The sequence below is a fragment of the Lissotriton vulgaris genome, chromosome 4_1 (assembly GCF_964263255.1).
Source record: "Lissotriton vulgaris chromosome 4_1, aLisVul1.2, whole genome shotgun sequence".
Taxonomy (NCBI): Eukaryota; Metazoa; Chordata; class Amphibia; order Caudata; family Salamandridae; genus Lissotriton; species Lissotriton vulgaris.
The window spans coordinates 1661387416-1661406531 of NC_141691.1; the positions used below are offsets into that span (position 1 = coordinate 1661387416).

The window sequence follows — 19116 nt, forward strand, 5'->3', positions numbered from 1 at the left end:
GGATATTCTAATGAAGTGGAATCTGTGGTTAGAAGTTTAAGTAAAAGCACAGGTTCTGCAAAAATCTGGAGTATGAGCATTTTCATTACGTTCAGCTCCCGAAATTACATCTCCACCACTCAACGCTCACTACACAGGCTTCCTTGTGCAGGAATGGGGTCAATTTAAAAGTCTCAAACAAAAGCACCAGACTCCAGAAAAGAAAAGACTCCAGTTTACCCAAAAAGCATAGTATCACCTCATTTCATACCTTCAGGGCATAATGTCCGAAAAATGAAACAGCTACAAGAGCCGCTCAATGTTACACTGACTAGGTCATGAAATCCAAGTTTTTCCATCACAGGTGTACAACTAGAACAGATGCATTTGACTGTTTTCTAAAAGGAGGTTTCCGGGAATTTTGAGAGCTAAGTTGCATATGGATTTTATACACTATATAAACGACAGTTAAGGATCAGAATTATTGGCTTCCACTTGCAGAGCGATCATAAATGAGTACATTATGAGGCATACATAAGAGACTCCAAGTCTAAACTTCTGCACATCTTTCCAAATTCTTCCTGACACATTGCCCAACCAATAATTTGAGAAGGATATTCCAGAACTTATTGGTCATCTGCCCATCTAGATAATATAGCTTTGGTGAATGTTTGCATGTTCAGAATGCGCCCTCTGGAATTCACTACCTGCAGAACCAGACTCAGTGGTGGTAATTTGCCTTTCCAGGCCAATCAAAGGACACAATGTTTTTGCTCTGTCTTTGCCTAGTTTTGTGACCTAGTTTCCTTTGTCTTTGACCCTCTGAATTTTGAACAGTCCCTCTATACCTGTAGGATTATAGGAATACAGCAGATCCAATAAACCCAAGACTTTAGTAGGTTACAATATATGGCAGCTTAATTAACCCGTGTCCGTCCTTTACAAACACACTTAATAGATGTGCTTTGAACATTTTTATATTACTAATTGTTTCATAAGAATATTTTTCCACGCTGAAGTACCATTGTGAACTTTGACAGTAAAACGAAACAGTTAGCATTTGCCAGCATAAATAAATGTATTTCGAAATTTAGCAATACATTTTCACAGTAGTGTATTGAAAGTGCGCATTAACAATGAAAAAACATGCAGATACTACTTTCTTTTTTTTTATTGGTTGGTGCACAATTTCTTAGAAAGTCCATATTATATAGACTTTTAGCTTTATAAGAATTATTACAGCATCAAAAAATGGGTGGCACAAACGAACTAAAAATGGAAAACCGACATATTAAAAGTCTGCCCAATGTAAAAGTAGATAGAAATAAGGCACTTTTAATTATGTAGCACAACGCTGCAACAAAATGCATTAAAGCAATTCCGTTAAGTTGTTCTACAGTGGCAGACCTTTCAACTCAGAGCAAGTAAAACACCAAAGGCACTACACATAAACCCCTGCCCTCAAAACACAAAAGGCCAATTAAACTTGGCACATATACATCTCTTGATTATTCATAAAGTGCATCACTTGATCAATGTGAAAAAATACAAAACAGACCATTGCTCCAAATCTACAATTCACACAGATAAAACACAATGCGACTAACCTTAACCTAGTTAAAAATGAGCTCTCAAATCAAATGTGTTTTTTGTTTTTTTCTGCTTGAAACTGATGATAAATCTGAACAAAGTGCCTATGTCAAGATGAAGTTTATACATTTTTTTTGCATAAAGCCTATAACTGAGATCAAATATGTACTGTCATGGCTGAATTATTAATTGAGCAGTCAAAAATTCCAATCAGTGGCTGATCATGTGTAAATCCACTGGTAAACGCTTGGAAACTATTTAACGGCCTATGAAGCTAAATCGTATTCTTACAGATGTGTTGGCAATAAAATGTGTTAATTTTTGGCAAACAAAATGTGCTAAGGGAAGTGGACTCAGATGCATATTCCTACAACGTTTGAAAGTGATTTTTCAAAGCTTTTGAAACATAAATTTGCCATAAAGCGTATAGTATAGCAATGTATGGGCTAGGGCAACCAAATACATGTAAAAACATACTCATTCTTGCGCCAGTTGCAACCATCTTTTACACTGAAAAATGTATAATCATGTTCACAACTCTTTACCAGATATCTAAAGAAATGAGGGGTGTAACTAGATCAAAAGCGTGCACCTCGCACAGGAATTACATAGATTTTGGATCTGATAATATGGGGTGGGATTAGCTCAGACTATATGTCTTTTTTTTCGTAATGTCAGAGAGAATCAATGCAATGATCACCCAAAAAGCAAAACAATCTTTTATATACAAGTAATTCAGACTAGTAGGGCGTGACTCATTTCATGATGTCAACTGCTGAAAGCAACTTGACAGGTGATTACGTAAGTATTGTTGCCGTTATATACTGGCGACCCACAACAATAATCAGGTATGCACAGGTACATATACATATATATGGCTTGTACTAAAATCTAGCTCCACTAGATCTTGTAATTTAATAAACTATGCGCCTGGACATAAATTATAAATTACTAATAAGCGAAAATACATATTCCTCATGACAAGTATGTAGATGATTTTTTCTGTAAACTTTAAAATGTGTGCAGCCCGGTTTTCCAGAGGGTCCTTAAAGACAAGGTGTGAAACGAACAACCGGTGGGATGCTGAGGTTAGTGTTCTTTATCTGGATCTGCCACTTCTGCTACTTCAGCCTCAGGTGCAGTATTTTCCACTATGGAGCCACTCCAGAACGCCTTATGATTCTCCTGGGTAGTGCTGCAAGAGAAGATTCCAAATGTTCACCATCTCAGTTCTTACTCAAGAAACCTTATATGTTTACCATATCAACCCCAGTGTTGCTGGATCATGAGGTTAAGGGACAAGAATTGCGGTATTCTAAATTAGGATGTCATTATAGAGATAGTACCAACTGGAAGAAAAAGAAAGAAAGAAATGTGCTTAAGGCATTCCAATGACCTTTATAAAGAAGGGTTGTATGAAGATGTTCGGGTCAAGCACCCGACCAGCAAAGCAGAAAAACACTGTCTTCCCAAAGTGTTGGGATGCCTCTATAAATGTCTTTGTATTAGCAATTATGGCTCAAAAGTATGTTATTGTTTTACAAAAACAACATTACAGATGACAGAGGGTCCTTTAAAGCATGCCCCTCTTATGCAGTATCACGAGGTAAAGTACAACATTAAACATTCCAACTCCCTTCCCTTCCCTTCCCTGGTAGCACTCACACCACTAGTAAATCTATCCTACATGGTGCATCTACTGCTCATTCCCAAGCTGCCCTCCCCTTCCATGTGTCGTGTCTTTAGTATCAGTCAAACGCAGTACATGGAGGTACCTGGGACAGGTCAATTCATATAATTCAGTAGAGAATAGGGCAATGTATGGACTCCTTAGGTCTCGATAAGTGTCTGATTGAGAGGTTATCACTAAGATGCACCATTCCCAATATGCGCCAAAACTTGTGTAACCAAGCTGTGTGCATAGGAAGCGTCACAGAACCCCCCATGGAGAAGCAGCCTGAGGCACCACGCCTAATGCTGGGCCAATGTATTGTCCCCTATGCGATGTGAGTGTAAGAGTCAACGGGTTGGGAAGGCCCAGGATAATGAAAGCTTGTTAGCTGTGTGGCAAGGTATATTTGTCAATGTAAGCCAATGATGCCTCCCAGTAAAGCATGAGCTTTTGACAACCTCAGACAAAATGAAGCAATGTCCCAGGCCCCCGCATCCTCTCTAGCACTCTGCGCTGCGGCTGGTATCGCCCCGGTGGGAACAAACAAGAGTTCGGTATCAGTGAGTTTTAATTTTAACTGCAGGCTCTACGCCTCCGGTTTTATGCGCTGAGTGTCTCACCCTATAATATATCTCGTCCCACTCCATGCGTGCCAGTGTCCACCCCAGTTTGTGTTCCTATTGTTTCTGCCCTAGAGTTTTTGTCTTTAGCAGGCGTATGATGTAGGAAAACATAGATCAGCGATGAGGCATCTGTCAGCGTTCTTAGAGAACAGCCACTTCTCAAAGGAAGTGAGTAGGCGGTTGTCTGTTACGTATGCTTGGCTGGGTGACCAGTGTCCAATTTGCATATAGCGTAGGCGTTCAGTTTCTGCAAGCCCATAGACTGCCTTAAGTTGGTCAAAAGAAAGGGGATCCTCAGCATCAAACAGGTGGCCCACTGATCGGCAGCCAGCCACCTGCCAGGCCGCAAATGCAGCGGGATGAAGTCCAGGGCTAAACACTAGGTTGCTGAACATCGCCGTCAGTGGCGATGGAAAGAGGTCAGCACACTGTGGGTAGCCACTTGGTCCCGCAATCGTAGTGTGGCTCTGAAACTGCGAGAGGAGAATAAGCCCCATGCCCACTGTGATTTGCTCAAGAATGGGACTTTTCAGAGATGGCCAATTGCTACAGCCCTGTCCATGAAACACCAATGCTTCTCAGATTCCGAACGACTCCACTCAACAAGAAAGTGTAGCAGAGCTGCTTGTACAGTCGTGCCGGAGGTTAGGAGTCCCCAGGCCCCCTTCACTGCTTGGGCTATGGACCTGTTCACAATTCGTACACGGTGTCGTACCATCACACACAAAGCCGTTAACTTCCGTCTGCAACACTTGTAGCATACCCATTGGGGCCGCTGGTGGTATGGCTTTTACAAAAAATGGGCTTGGCATGGCATGGTCATTTTGAGCGCAGCTATTCATCCAAGCCATGAGAGGTGGTAGTGTTTCTTTTGGGCGAGGTTGTAGCATATCTGCTTGAGTAAGCTTTAGTAGTTAATGACTATGATATCCCTCAGTGTTGCGAAAATTTGATTCCCAGGTAAGATATGGAGGTGTCTGCCCCAAACTATGCATCTATCAGCCAAGTGGGTCATTACCCTAGGGGAATTCAAGAGGTTAAGAGTCTGGGATTTCTGAAGGTTTATGCAAAATCTCACAGCTTCTCCAAATTTCCCCAATGCCTTCCACAAAGGACAGTAGGGACTATATTTGGTCTTCTAATGCCACCATGGCATCATCGGCATAAAGACTGATTGAATACTCCTCATTCCCACAATGCACCTCAGTGATGTGTAAATTATCTCACACTCTCTGCACCATCAGTTCCAGACACAGGGCAAATAGCAGGGGCGAAAGTGGACACTCCTATCTAGTCCCCATGTTAATAGGAAAGTGAGCAGAGGCTATGCCATTACCTCACACCGTCACCCATGGCGCTTCATAGTTGCTAAGAGTCCAGGCCCGGAATCCATCTCCGATGCCAAAGTGGGACATTTTCCCCACCAGGTAGTTCCTGTATACCTAGTCGAATGTTTTTTCAGCATCTATGGCCAGGAGCATTATTTCCTTGCGTGAGGGAGTAGCCTTGTCCATCAAATCCAAGATATGCTTGGTGTTGTCACCATGCTGGCAGTGTAGAATAAATCCCAATCGATCGTGATCCACAAGACCAAGCATATTAGGTGCTAATCTTGTTGCGTGCATGCTTGTAAATAGGTGCACATCCACATTTATAAGCGAGATGGGCTGATAAGAACTGCACTGCTTCTTGTCTTTCTTAGGTTTGGGAATGACCCTGCTTGAAGCCTCTAGCCTAGAATGTGGCAGAGTGCCAGTGTCTGCAAAGGAGTTAAAGAGCTGTGTGAGAATAGGGGGCGAATGTCTAGCAAAACTGCTTGTAGAAGAGGCGTGGGGAGCCCATCTGGGCAAGGGGATTTCTGCAATGTCTACTAATCTATGGCCATCACCACCTTCTCAATATATATAGGCTGCTTGAGCAGGTCTGCTCTTGAGGCGTAAGTCGGGGTGTATGTGCGCCCCGAAGGTAATCCTGCATAGCCACCGGCTACGTTTTATCCTTGTATAGGGACTTTTCATTTGTCAAAAGCCTCTAGTTCCCTCACCTTCCCCTCAAGCTCCAGTCTTTTCACAATGCAGGCCTTGTTGTTTGCAGCAGAGGGTGATTATTTCCCCTCTGCACAACCCCTCAAGGTTTCCCATATGGTAACAATAGTAGTTCCTGGCTGATCATTCACTTCTAGATACGGCTCACCACCTCTGGGCGGTGTAGCAGGTGTCACAGATGGGAGGTCCGCCTAGGTGGTTGCACCAGCATAGCATGGGTTACAGGGGCATGGTCAGATAACCCCCAGGGTTCTACCTCAACTTCTACAACCGGCACGTCTCTTGTGCCTAGAAAGTGGTCTAAGCGGGCGTAATGCTTATGTGCATGCGAGCAAAAAGTATAATTATTAACGTGTGGGTGCAGGCATCGCTATAAGTCACTCAGCTCTATTTCTTGTAGCCAGCCCAGCCAATCTCGAAAGTGTTCCTCTGTATGTCCATAGAGCTGTCCGGATTTATGCATGTCATTTCTACTCACCAGATTCAAGTCCCCTCCCATCAATACCATTTGATCTGGTGAGGTCAGTACCTCTGAACTGGCCTGTTCAAGGAATTGTTCAGGATTGTCAATGAGTGCGTAAATAGAGGCCAGAGTAAGGATTACGTCGCCTTAGAGTATGCTAGCAGTTGCCCCCTCAATTCTGCAATTTCTACGTCCCAGTGTCTTTTTGAAGGGACGCGCTATAAGTATAGCAACCCCAACAGTCTTGGTGGAAGTTGGGTGTGATTTCAGTCTGTCAGTCCCCCGCTAGTGAGTGTGTCTCCTGAAGGAGGCAAATATTCCCCCCAGTACTTTCAAGGTAGAATAAGATTGCCTTGCATTTGACCGGCCTGTTGAGCCCTTCCACATTTAAGATGACTACCTGCAGCTCAGCGTGTAGGGAGAGGGAAGATGGATGATGCCCGTTGGGAAGGGTATGGGTACGTCCGACCAGAGTTAGCTACCTGCGGTTCTCTCTCCTCTGCCACACTGTGTAAGGAGGAGTTGGCAGATTCATAACCACGCATCTGTGAGTGTGCAAGAACCCCACCCCAAGAACCCCTACGAAACAAACCTAAAAAAAAAAAAAAACAGTATCAAAACACTGTCTCCGTGTGTCAAGGGTAACTGGATAAGTCCCATTAGGGGCATATCCGTCAAGGTCAACTCCAACATGAGACAAGTTCGTCTGACACTGCCCAGTAGCAAAGCAATCGTCAATGGTAATGTGGCATGATCAGGCCGGCCCTGCCTGCGTGCAAGCCGAATTATGCTGTTCTAGGTAACCAGCCATATTGTCAAGTGCAGCCCCGTTGCTCCATAGTCACGGTGGCAGGATCAGGTCTGTTACCTCACAAAGGGGCCGGATCTTTACTCCACTGGTTGTAGTGGCGCTCCCGGCACCCATTTGGCTTATGCAGCGAATTCTCAGCATTATCCTCCGAGAAATTCAGGAGGTAACAAGCCTCCGCCAAGGAGGTAAGTTGGTGTAGCTTGTTATTCCAGCAAAACATGAGGCGAAAAGGATGGTACCAATTGTATGAAATGGGTTTGCTCCGGAGAAAGGTAGTAACAGGTTAAAAGTCTTAGTCTCTTGAGAGTCGGTGCCACCAGATCTTCATATATCATTAGGGAATGACCCAATGTCCTTGAGAGACCAACCTGCAAGCTCTCCACCATGGCAGTCCCAGACATGCGTGTGTGCAACTGTTTAAGAGAGCACTCCTTCTTGCTTCTGGCTGTGGATATACTGACTGTCAGTGAGGGGCCCTGAAGGGAGGGCACAGTCTAGTTGCCACCAGTGAGGTCCCAAGCATTGAGCCTTATTTATGTGCCCCACTGGAGGAGCCTGCAGTGCCTGTGCGTTTCAAGAGCCACAGGTAAAGGGTAGGACCCAGGTAGCAAGTCAAGTGTGCGGGAGATGTTATTGAAGGGCAAGTCCCTGGATCTCCCGGGGCTCCACCCACCCTTTTAGGAGCTTCACAGGAAGTCATACTCCTCGCCAAGCTGCAACCGCTGCCACCCGTAGCGCACCACCAAAGGCCCTCCACTGGCCTGCAGGCAGTGCGGCATCAGTCTCATTTTGGTGCAGGTATCTGGGTCTCTACCCAGCAGCGCAACTGCTTTAGCCTGTCGAGGTAGCTCATGCCTCCTTCTGTTCCCTCGCTGCGGCCCCCATGGTTCGATATCCGGGGAACCACTGTAAATACTCAATGTGGCAGTGGTAGGAGAAGCAAGTGCGTCCTACCAATTCGCCATCTTGGCCACGACCTCCGTGTAAGCAATTATGATGCTGCTAATGTTCTACCCTTCTTTTATAGGGATGCCAGTCTGGCCTGAAAAGGAAGTGTTGCTGATACATGTGACTATTTTAGATGGCTGGGTCTAAATTTCTCTTCTAACACATGAAATGGCTTGGGTTATGTTCAAAAAGGTGTTTTTTCTTTTAAACCAACATAGGAAATGTTAGACTCCCCGCTTTACTTTTAAGCATGTGCTGTGTAAGAGGAGCTTCTGACGACCTTTGCACAGGAATACCTTACAATACAAATGTTTGTGAGACCATATTTTTAAGCATTAGTTTTTAAATCTTGCAGGGAATGTAGAAATATAAAAGTGTGACTCACACCTTAAATGCTGGATGCTCATTTCTTGCATTTCAAATACAGTTCACAATCCTTGTCAATTATTATTTGGACAGTACTTTGCTAAGAAAAAAATATAAATAGAAACCGCAAAACAAAAAGCAGAAATATAAACAGTAACTACAGGAAGATCTCTGTCATCACGGTGTCTAATTTACTGATTCGTTACATCATTCAAATTACATAGGTGTTTGATGCTGCTGGTCTATGCTGGGGGTTGATGAGTTCTAACGAAATATGCATTATAATTTGCTGTTTATGCTTTGGCACAATAGGGAAAAGAAAAGGGCCTGGGAAGGGCCAATATGATGATTTATCTATATGTTGCCAACAAAGTAATAATATTACTCCAAAAACATGTGACAACCCCAAATGCACTTTTAAATTTTAAGTTATGCTCACACTTGTTTACAACTTTAGGTTTCCATTGTCCTACTCTAGCTGCTTGCTTCTTCAAGCCTTTCCATGTCCTCTAGCCACCGTTGTGTAAATTAATTCCTGTCCCTGCCTCTACAATTATCCAGCTTATGCGTTTCGCCTCCCATTTCAGGATAGTATTGTATTGTGCTGACCCACTGAGCCAGCCTGAGACCTTGGGTGGATTTCCAGGAAGTGGTAATACCTCACTTTGCCAATTAGAGAGCCAAATCAACCTTTTGCCCACTTTCCTCTTGATTGGATGAGTTAAAAGCCCCCACGAGCATTGGGGTTTCAGCAGACCCAGTTTTACCTGCCGTCTTCTATACTACACTATTCACTTCTTTACACTAATCCAATAGTTTTGGGCCATCTCAGATGGAAGAAACCCGCCTTTTTCTCCCTGTACCCGGGACATTCACACTGATTAGTTTGGTACATTAAGGCTAGTCTCTTGGGAGTAAGGTACACTGTGTAGTATGTTACACTGTTGTAAATTAAATTGTGCATTCCTAGACACTAGTGCTAGGTATTTCAGTGCAGCAATACAGTCTGGGTCTGATGAGTCTTGGTGGAGGATGCAGGCCCACTTATTTTTTAACATGGCTAAGTTACACTTCAGATCAGATTGCAATACTGTTGTAATTCTTTATGCCCCTCAGGCTAATGGTTTAGTAGAGCGCATGAATAGATTGATTAGAGCCTCTGCCCAGACTGCCTTAGAGATGAGAGTTCCGCTTAAACCCATACTTAGGGAGAAGCTATGGGAACACAGAAATACTCCAAACAGTGCAACTGGTTATTATTCTTTTAACCTCTTCCATGCGGCCGCGATTCTGCGCCTTTGCGGCAGAATCACGAGTGGGCGGGTTTATGACGGCCTCCAGTCGTCATCAGCACACGAGCACCGTAGTGCATGACGGCTGGGGGCCGTCATCAACATGGAAGGGGTTAAGAAACTCAAGGGTAGAACTGCTGGTTCTTAACTTAATCCCTTATGGTGGAGTATAAAAGACAGAGGTTGTGATGTAAATTACTGGAGAGTTAAAAGATATCAAAACAATTATAAACAGAGGTTTGATATTAAGATGGGGGCAAGAAAATTTGATTGGAGAGTGGGTGATCTTGCCCATGTGAAGAAAGTAGTCTGGTCACCAAAAGGTGAATCACAGAGTTAAAAACGCAATTGGTCAAAACCTGTCCCACGGTGTCCACTGACCCCAATACGGCTACGTCACAATTCCAGACCTGGCTCGCCCACGCAACGGAGAGCTCTGTCCCCACTAAATCATCGTCTAGGAATAGATCCAAACCTACCGCTCCATGGTATTCCGACGAGCTAAGATTGCAAAAACAGACCAGCAGGAATCTGGAAAGGCGCTGGAGACTTACCTATGACATGGATAGCAAGAAAGTCTATAAAGACTCATTGGCCCTCTATAAATCCATGATCATTAAAGCAAAAAAAACGTTTTACACAAATAAAATAGATCAAGCTAAGAACTCTAGTAAGCAACTGTTTGAAGTTACGAAAATATTGGCAGGCAATGCTCCTGACCTCACCCCCCCCCCCCCCCCCCCCCTGTCTCAAGCTCTCTGTGACGCTCTGGCAGACTTTTTTTTCACCAAGGTGGACGAAATTTATCAGGCCTTTGCCTCTAAACCCGCGACCATTAATAGGGATCCCCTTTGTGCACATTCAATCAATGATTTCTCAAGTTTCACCCCACTCACAGACGAGCTCACAAGGACTATTGTTTCCTCTATCAAAAGTGGTTCCGCCCTGGACCCTTGTCCTCTATCAGTTCTAGCACCAGTAATGGAGTCCATCATACCTGTGCTGACACAAGTCTGTAACACCATCGTGTCTTCGGCTATTTACCCAAAATCTCTAAAAAATACTTTATTGAAACCTTTATTAAAAAAAACCTGCTTAGATAAAAAAGAACTTAAAAATTACAGACCTATTGCTAGCCTTCCATTCTTGGCCAAAGTGGTCGAAAAGGCCATGAATTTCCAACTATCTGACTTTTTAGAAAAACACCGACTGCTCGCCGACTCCCAATTCGGCTTTCGGAGCTACCACGGGACCGAGACGGCCCTCATTAAAGCTGCTGACGATGTCAGAGCCATCCGGGACCAAGGAGGTACCGCTATTCTAGTTCTATTGGATCTATCTGCAGCCTTCGACACGGTCGACCACAACATCTTGGTCGACCGTGTCGGAAAGTTGGGCATCCGACATGCCAGAGACCTACTTGCCTCCTTTCTAGCAGAGAGATCTCAAGCAGTCACCCTCGGACCTTTCCAGTCTGCGCAACTCTTGCTGCCATGCGGGGTTCCCCAAGGCTCATCCCTTAGTCCGACACTATTTAATATATATGTGTCGGACCTCGCCCATGTCATCAGGGCATACGGGATGAGCCTAACGTCTTACGCAGACGGCACACAACTGGTCCTGGCCATCAAGGGTGACGGAGGGCTAGTGGCACAAAACTTTAAAGATGGACTACTGGAAATAGGAGAGTGGATGACCAAAAATTGCCTTAAGCTGAACTCAGAAAAAACTGAGGTAGTCATCTTTGGACCACTCCTCCCAGCATGGTCATCATGCTGGTGGCCAGCAGCTTTTGGCTCACCCCCCACTCCATCAGCTAAAGTCAGGAATTTGGGAGTCATCTTTGATGACGGGCTCACCTTTCTGAACCATGCAAATAAAGTCGCTACCACCGCCCATTTTAAACTGAAAATGATCAGGAAGATTCGCCCCTTTCTACCTGAGGCAGCAATTAAGACACTGGTCAGTGCTTTAGTCTTGTCATCACTAGACTATTGTAACAGGCTATTTCTTAATGCCCAGGCCAGGGTCATACAAAAGTTACAGTCCATTCAGAACGCGGCTGCACGACTGATTTCAGGAACTGCTAAGTTCAGTCCCATTTCAGATACGATCAGGCAGTACCACTGGTTACCGATCCACAAAAGAATAAAGTTCAGTCCTTGTGCATAGTTTATAAATCACTTAACAACCAAGGACCGCATGCCCTCAAAAACCAATTAACTCCCTACATACCCTGCAGACAGTTACGCTCTTCCACTTTACACCAATTAGTAATTCCTCGAACAAAAACAGCGTCCTGGGGTGACCGCTGCTTTTCAGTGGCCGCACCCAAACTCTGGAATGCCCTTCCTCAGTACATCAGGACGAGTCCGTCACTCCAACAATTTCGAAAACTTTTAAAGACATGGCTCTTCAATCAGTGAGGCGGTGACTACACACAGGAGACAGATGATTTTTTGCGCTGAGACGCCTACGGGTATTTGCTGCGCTCTATAAATGTAAAAAATAAAATAAAATAAAATAAATAAATAAATCGAAGTATTTTGGTCCAAGGCGTATTATTAAAGGTATGAGGAGCGTTGTTATGCTTGCTTGAGGGGATGTTTGGAGCATGTCTCGTTTGGCAAAGTGTACGAAGGGGGATGAATATGTTATGTTATGTTATGGTCATTTATTATGCGCACAGATGCTCCAGCAAAGGAGCGTCCTGGCGCCCGACAAGGTACCAACACAACACAACTTAAAAAAGGAATGCAAAAGGGACAGATTTAAGAAAACAAAAAGGTCTTAACAGCCCTGCGAAAGGAGAGCAAATCACCGAGGGCACGTATCTCTGGGGGAAGAGAGTTCCACAAGACCGCAGCGCGTACACGGAATGAGCGGCCGCCAGCACGGCTACGCTTAAAACGGGGGACTACAGCAAGTTCAAGGTCAGAAGATCTTAAAGAGCGGACCGGAGTGTAGGGAGACAGAAGATTCAGAAGAATCAGGGCGGGAGAGCCCTTGAGGTTTTTTGTAAGACACACAGAGTGCTTTAAATTGGATCCTCTGCTTAATCGGCAGGCAATGGAGAGAACGCAAAGTGTTGACAACAGAACAGAACCTGGGAAGACACGCGACTGCTCTGGCGGCCGCATTCTGCACGCGTTGAAGGCGGGTGATTTCAGCCTGATTTAGCCCCACCAAAAGGGAACTGGCATAATCAAGCCGAGACATCACCGTCGCTTGCACTACAAGTTGCCTGGTTGCTGCGTCAAAATTTTTTAGCACAGGTTTTAAGCCGCGCAGGATGCCAAAACAACAGGCTGCAATGCGCTTTGTGTGGCAGACAAAGCTGAGGGAAGGGTCTAGCCACACCCCGAGATTTTTTATCTCCAACACCGGAGCCGGCGTAGGACCCAATTCCGATGGCCACCACGTATGGCCCCAGAGTTCCGTTTGCTTGCCGAAGATCATAATTTCCGTCTTTTTTGCGTTCAACTGGAGACAGTTGGAAGTCATCCAGCTGTCGACCGCCCAAAGTCCATTCTGAAATCTAGGGGCATCCACATCCGGGTCCCCACTGAGCGTGACCGCTAGCTGAGTATTGTCAGCGTATGACACCATGGTCATACCACAGCGCTTGACGACCTCAGCCAGCGGCCTCACGTAAAGATTGAATAACGTGGGGCTCAGCGAGGAACCCTGCGGGACCCCAAGATCCAGAGGATGGAGTTTGGACTGATGGGGCGGGACGGCCACGCAAAAAGAACGGTCAGCAAGAAAGGAACGGAACCACTGGAGCGCCGGGCCGACAACACCTGCTTCCTCTAAGCGCTGCAGAAGGATCCTGTGCGAGACAGTGTCAAAGGCGGCGCTAAGATCTAATAGCACAAGCGCCGCCGTTTGACCCGCATCCAGCACGGAGCGCAGATGTTCCACCATAAAAAGGAGGGCAGTCTCCGTGCCGTGCCCAGCTCGAAATCCATTCTGCGTGATGTCTAAGATGTTGGCCCGTGAGAGATGGTCTGAGAAGGCAGAATTTACATCTGCCTCCATCACCTTGGCCGGCCAAGGAAGGAGCGAGATCGGGCGGTAGTTCTCGGGTTTACTGGCATCCAGTGACGGCTTCTTTAGGATGGGCATGACCACTGCCTGTTTCCACTTCGCAGGAACTGAACCAGATGTCAGCGAGGTATTAATCAGAGAGCAGACCGGTGATAGGTCGTAGGATGCCAGGTCTCTAAACAAAGCTGGCCTTAATGGATCCGCTGGGGACCCAGACTTGACCTGCTGAGCCAGTTTCTTAAAACTTTCAGGTGTTAGACTAGGAAGAGAGTGTAGGACATCCTGCCCTGGGACGTTACAGGGTCTTGCAACAGAAGGCAAAACCGTAGGAAAGGCTCTGTAGATGGCTTGGACCTTTTCAAGAAAAAAGGCCGCCAAGGTTTCGCAATGTGAGATGGAACAGTATTCATTCGCTGAAGCCTTTTTTGCCACCAGATCTTTGAGAGCCTTAAAAATGGTTTTGGATGGATTGGTACTGTTGCGAAATTCAAGGGCATAAAATGCTGCGTGAGCTCTGCAGATGGCTCGATGATAGAGTTTAACAGTAGCCAAGTACAGGACTTTTTTATTACTATCATACGTTTTCCGCCATTCTCGCTCTGCGCGTCTGCACGTGGATTTGAGCGTCCGCAGAGATTCATCGTACCAAGGACTGGGGTCCCTAGGTCCCCGTTTGCACAATGCTATTGGGATGAGAGAGCCAGAGCCCTGGTGACCCATTCACAGAACCGCTCATAGCCCGTTTCTACGGTATCTGAAGGGCCCAAAGGATCCGACGATAGAAGACGGTGGAAGCACTCAAGTTTGAGTTTATTCCAACGCCGTCTCGGAACAGCTCGGACCGTAGCTTTAAAGGAGGGCTCATTCAATGGACATTGGATCCGTACCAAAAAATGATCCGTCCAAGTCAAGGGGGATGGAGTAGAGACGCTTGCCTCATCCAAGTTCGTGTCAAGTCTAAATCTTGCTATTTTCAGTCCAAGTATAGTCACTCTCAAGGCAATCTTCAAAGGGATCATACATGTGATAAATTTTAATCTTAGACAGGTCTGCCACACAATGATGTTCCGCAGAGTTAACAACAACAAAGTTGTTTCTGATTCTTTTTCTCGTAGTACTAGAGCCAAGAAGTCACCATCGTATCTTCAAGATTATTTTAAGTAATTGTTTTAATTTCTTCTTCATTTAGTTCTATACTTGTTTTTTCATTCTTTTTTTATTTATCATTTGTCATTATTATAAAAGGGAGATGTGTTGTAATTTCTCTAAGGTTTACATTCCGTGTTGGGAATGAAGTGACATCAGCGAGAACGTGTTGCTCGAGCTGAGTCACAGAGTGTCAGTTTAATGCTGCCGCAGCCACAAGTTTCCGGGTGGGTGTCGAATAAAAGTGAATATCATTAAACCTGCAGTATCTTTCGTTTTATTAAATACCTTGTATAGCTGCATGATTGCTGGTTCCCATTGCCTAGTCTCATTATGGTGTGTATTGTGTGGTTTCTACTGGGCTCGGTTAACACAGCGGCCCCATTCTCACAAGTATGATACTAATAAGCTTATCATAGCACAGAAAGCGACCTAAAAAACACCATTTATGTCCATTAACTCAGCAAACGCCCTCAAGGATCCATCTTCATACATGTCACTGGCTGTGTGAATTTCAAATTTATTCCAGAGTGTGGTGCTGCTTATCTTTTGCATCCTTCAGCACTGTCAGCAGTATCCTTGGAGAATATAGAACTGGTTGCATACACGTGTACAGTAACTCCACCCAGTGATGTCTACCCTAGTTTATGGAGCAGCCTGTGCTGTCACAAAATCTTGGAACGGATTAATGTCATCACTTTTTGCACTGTCATACCCTTTCAACTGGAGGCTTGTCTGCAAACCACTTAGCAACTTACTATATTGTGCCGCCAAATGAGATCATTCATAGATTGGTGCACCCAAACCTTCTTTTAATACCAGCATCTTTATCGCTCTGAGGGTAACTGTGTCTGCTCCCATTTCACAGCAGTCTCAGTAGATTGAGTCCTCCATAAAATATTCTATAGGCATACTGTGTGGCATGTTAGTTAAGTAGTAGAACAGCCATGGTTATATTACCATTTTTGTTAGTGCCACCATCCCCACTGTGCCAATTGGTAGCTTTGGCAAAAAAAGCCTAAACTACTCTCCAATTACCTGATTGCCCTACCCACATTGGCCTCAACTATGTCTTGCTCATCATGGAAAACGTTTATACCGAGATTCTTAATTGAGCGCAGTTCCAACTTTAGTTGCCCCATTCACTACCCTAAAATGACCTCGTCAGCAGGTCTAATAGAGAAAAACTACTTTTCCCAGGTTAGCTTTCAGCTACGAAACCACACCAAATGCTGTCAGAATATCTATAGAGCACATTAGGCCTTAGTGGGCATCCGTAAGGAAAATCAGGAAATTATCTGTGTAGAGCGATACAATATGATATTGGTCCACTGTGTTAATTCCCAGAAGCGCCTCTTCCTGCCTAAGTCTCACTGCTAGAGGCTCCTTTACCAGATTAAATAACAGGACAAGGAGCAACCCTGACTTGTAACCCCTTTCCATTCTCATTGCATCGGATATGGTCCATACACATTTTATTCTTGTTCTCGGGGTGTATATGCTGTGCTGTGGTCCATTTTATTATCGTCTCTCCATGCTCCTCATTTTCATTTGTGCCCCCAGAAAATTCCAATTTAATATATCAAATATCTAATCGTGGTTTACTGAAAAAGAAAAAAAATCACTGACTTGTCGGTCTCAGTTGGAATCCTTTCCAGGATGTGCAACAGGTGTCTTATATTAAGTGATGCACTCTGTCCATGGACAAAGCCATTCTCTTTCTGGTGGATCAAGACTGGTAAAATTGCCAATAAGCGGGAAGTCACAATTTTACTTAAGATGTTATAATTAACCTTTAACATGGGTAGCAGTCTATATGCTCTCATCAAATGACTCTAGCCCCCACTTAGGAAGAGGAGCAATCATGGCTTCACTGGAGGAATCTGGTAATTTCCACATCTAGTAGGCAGCCTCATATACTTTTTATAATGTATGTGCCAATTTGCCTGCATAATTTATAATACTCTGCTGGCAGTCCATAAAAACCAGGGCTCTTGCCAAATGCCAAACTGGTGATGGCCACCCTTACCTGCTGAATATTCATTGGACCATTAATGTCTTCTCTGCTCCGGTGTCAGACACTTCGGATTGGTAGCCATCAAGAGTTCTGTTAATAACTCATAATTTGCCCCTCTGCCCAGCCATACAGAGACTGACAGTATTCATAAAATACCTTATTTATGTTTGCTTGTGCCCATTTCACTTGCCTCTTGCTGGACTTAAGTCCAGCAATGGGAGCACCTCACTAGTCTGGGCAAATCAACCAGGACAGAGGCAATATAAGCCCTAATAATGGTATTTTAGCCTGTGTGGTAGTTCGTCGTTTGTTTCTTTGGTCACCATAAGATTGTATTTGCAGATTACAGGGGCCGGTACTGGTTGATCTAGGATCTGAATGTTGCTCCTAGCTCTGTATATGCAATATTCTACACATTCTACATGATGATCACATGCAGTTAACCCTTATTGCAACTTTAAAGGCCTCCTATTCTATTAATGGATTTCAGGCAGTGCCTTCATTCTCCTGAAGTATCTGACTATTTCCTAGCTATTGGTTGCCCTAAATATTGAATCATCTAGTGCACTGGCTGTAAAGTGCAGGAAGGGATAGTCATCCTGTTATTGCTCCATGTTAGGTGTAATAGCAGTGGCCTACCATCAGAGTATGGACTGCCGATGTACTCATGATCTGTTACCAATGGCAGTACTCTTTTGAAGGAATAAATCTCTCAAGCTTTGCACGAAAAAAACATATAAGCTTGAATAAAACGAATATTCTTTGTAGCCTGGGTTAGTCACCTTCCATGCATTTTCTACCTCCCAATGAAGTTGCCAGTCCAACACTGCTTTAGCAACTCTGAGCACTACTGAACCTAGAAGCGTTGGATGGAACAAGTCTTGGTATATACCTTTCACCTCATTATAGTCCCTTCCTAGGATCACTGGCGTACCCACAACTCTGCTGTTATGGATTCATGAACGCATGCATACTCACTATCAGGACTTCCCTCCTGTGAAGTTCCTCAAATAGAAGCAAAAAATGACCATTTAGGTCTTCTCAATTCCAAGAACAGCACCCCTTTTGGATCCAAATCATGCTTCCCTCGCAAATGAAGAGCACGTAGTGCAAAAGATCTGCCTTCTCCTCCGTCGCCTAAGTTTGACACGTTCATCTATGTAATAAATCAATCAATGCCTACCCTCCTCCTTTTCAGGTATGTAGATATGCTAAACGTTTTAGTGGCATTATTTGCCTCTGATATTCTAAGTAAGAATTTCTCTTTTGCCTTGGAACTACAAGGGGCGTCTGTCTGTCTTGAACAGCATGTGTCTCATTCTGTTCCATTTTTGCGGTCTCTTCCTGAAAGCCAGCATATCTCATAACTACTTACTGTTCCATTTTTCCAGCCAGCAACCTTTTCCAAAAACACTCTTATCAGTCGCTGTTAAGTTGAGCAAAAAGAAAAAGTTACTTACCTGCGGTAAAGATCTTTCTGGTGGATGAGTTATCTACCAGCAGATCTCTCCTCTATACAACCAACGCAGACATCAGACTGTATCCTGAAAACTTAAAAGCTCTCATCTTGCTGGTAGGGCGAGCAGGCTTTCGAGCGACGCCAAAAGTCCTGTTGGAATATGTCATCAAAGCCATATAGCTAACTCCGCCCCCATCGGCGCAACATCAACCTCAGTTTCCTACCATTTCCATCAATCCTTCAAGGTTAGAGGTATATTGACATTGACAGAGTAGTGCAGTACCAAAATAAAAGTGGAATCTTATTCACTTTCCCCCATAACACAACCTATAACAGGAGGCAGGCTGGTCGGTGAGGAAGCTGTAGGTAGATAGAGTATCCACCAGAAGATCATTACCACAGATGGATACTTCTACCTCAGATTTCTCACCTGTAGAAGAGATTATAGAACAATACCTTGCAAAAGTTGGAGGTTTAATGCTTGGTTAGACAGGGAAATCCTGCAGAACCATCTGGGCTGAGAGTCCAACTGTAGGCACTTCAGAGTCCAGGCAGTAGTGCTTGAGAAATGAGTGTAGGGACACCCTCATAGCTGCCTTGCTGATCTGATATAGAAACTCCTCTGGCAAGGGCAGAAATAGTGAACTTGGCCCTG

The 19116-nt window shown here is 44.6% G+C and overlaps 1 protein-coding gene across 4 annotated transcripts in view; it reads right to left on the bottom strand.

Moving 5' to 3' along the window:
• Positions 1-1132: 1132 nt before the first annotated feature.
• SNX16 (sorting nexin 16) overlaps positions 1133-19116 on the bottom strand; it is a 232094-nt gene continuing 214110 nt past the window's right edge. For all 4 annotated transcript variants that reach the window (XM_086965940.1, XM_086965939.1, XM_086965941.1 and 1 more), the window contains exon 8: positions 1133-2764. In XM_086965940.1, coding sequence (XP_086822066.1) covers positions 2659-2764 — 106 coding nt within the window. In that variant the 3' untranslated portion in view covers positions 1133-2658. The remainder of the gene's footprint in view (positions 2765-19116) is intronic.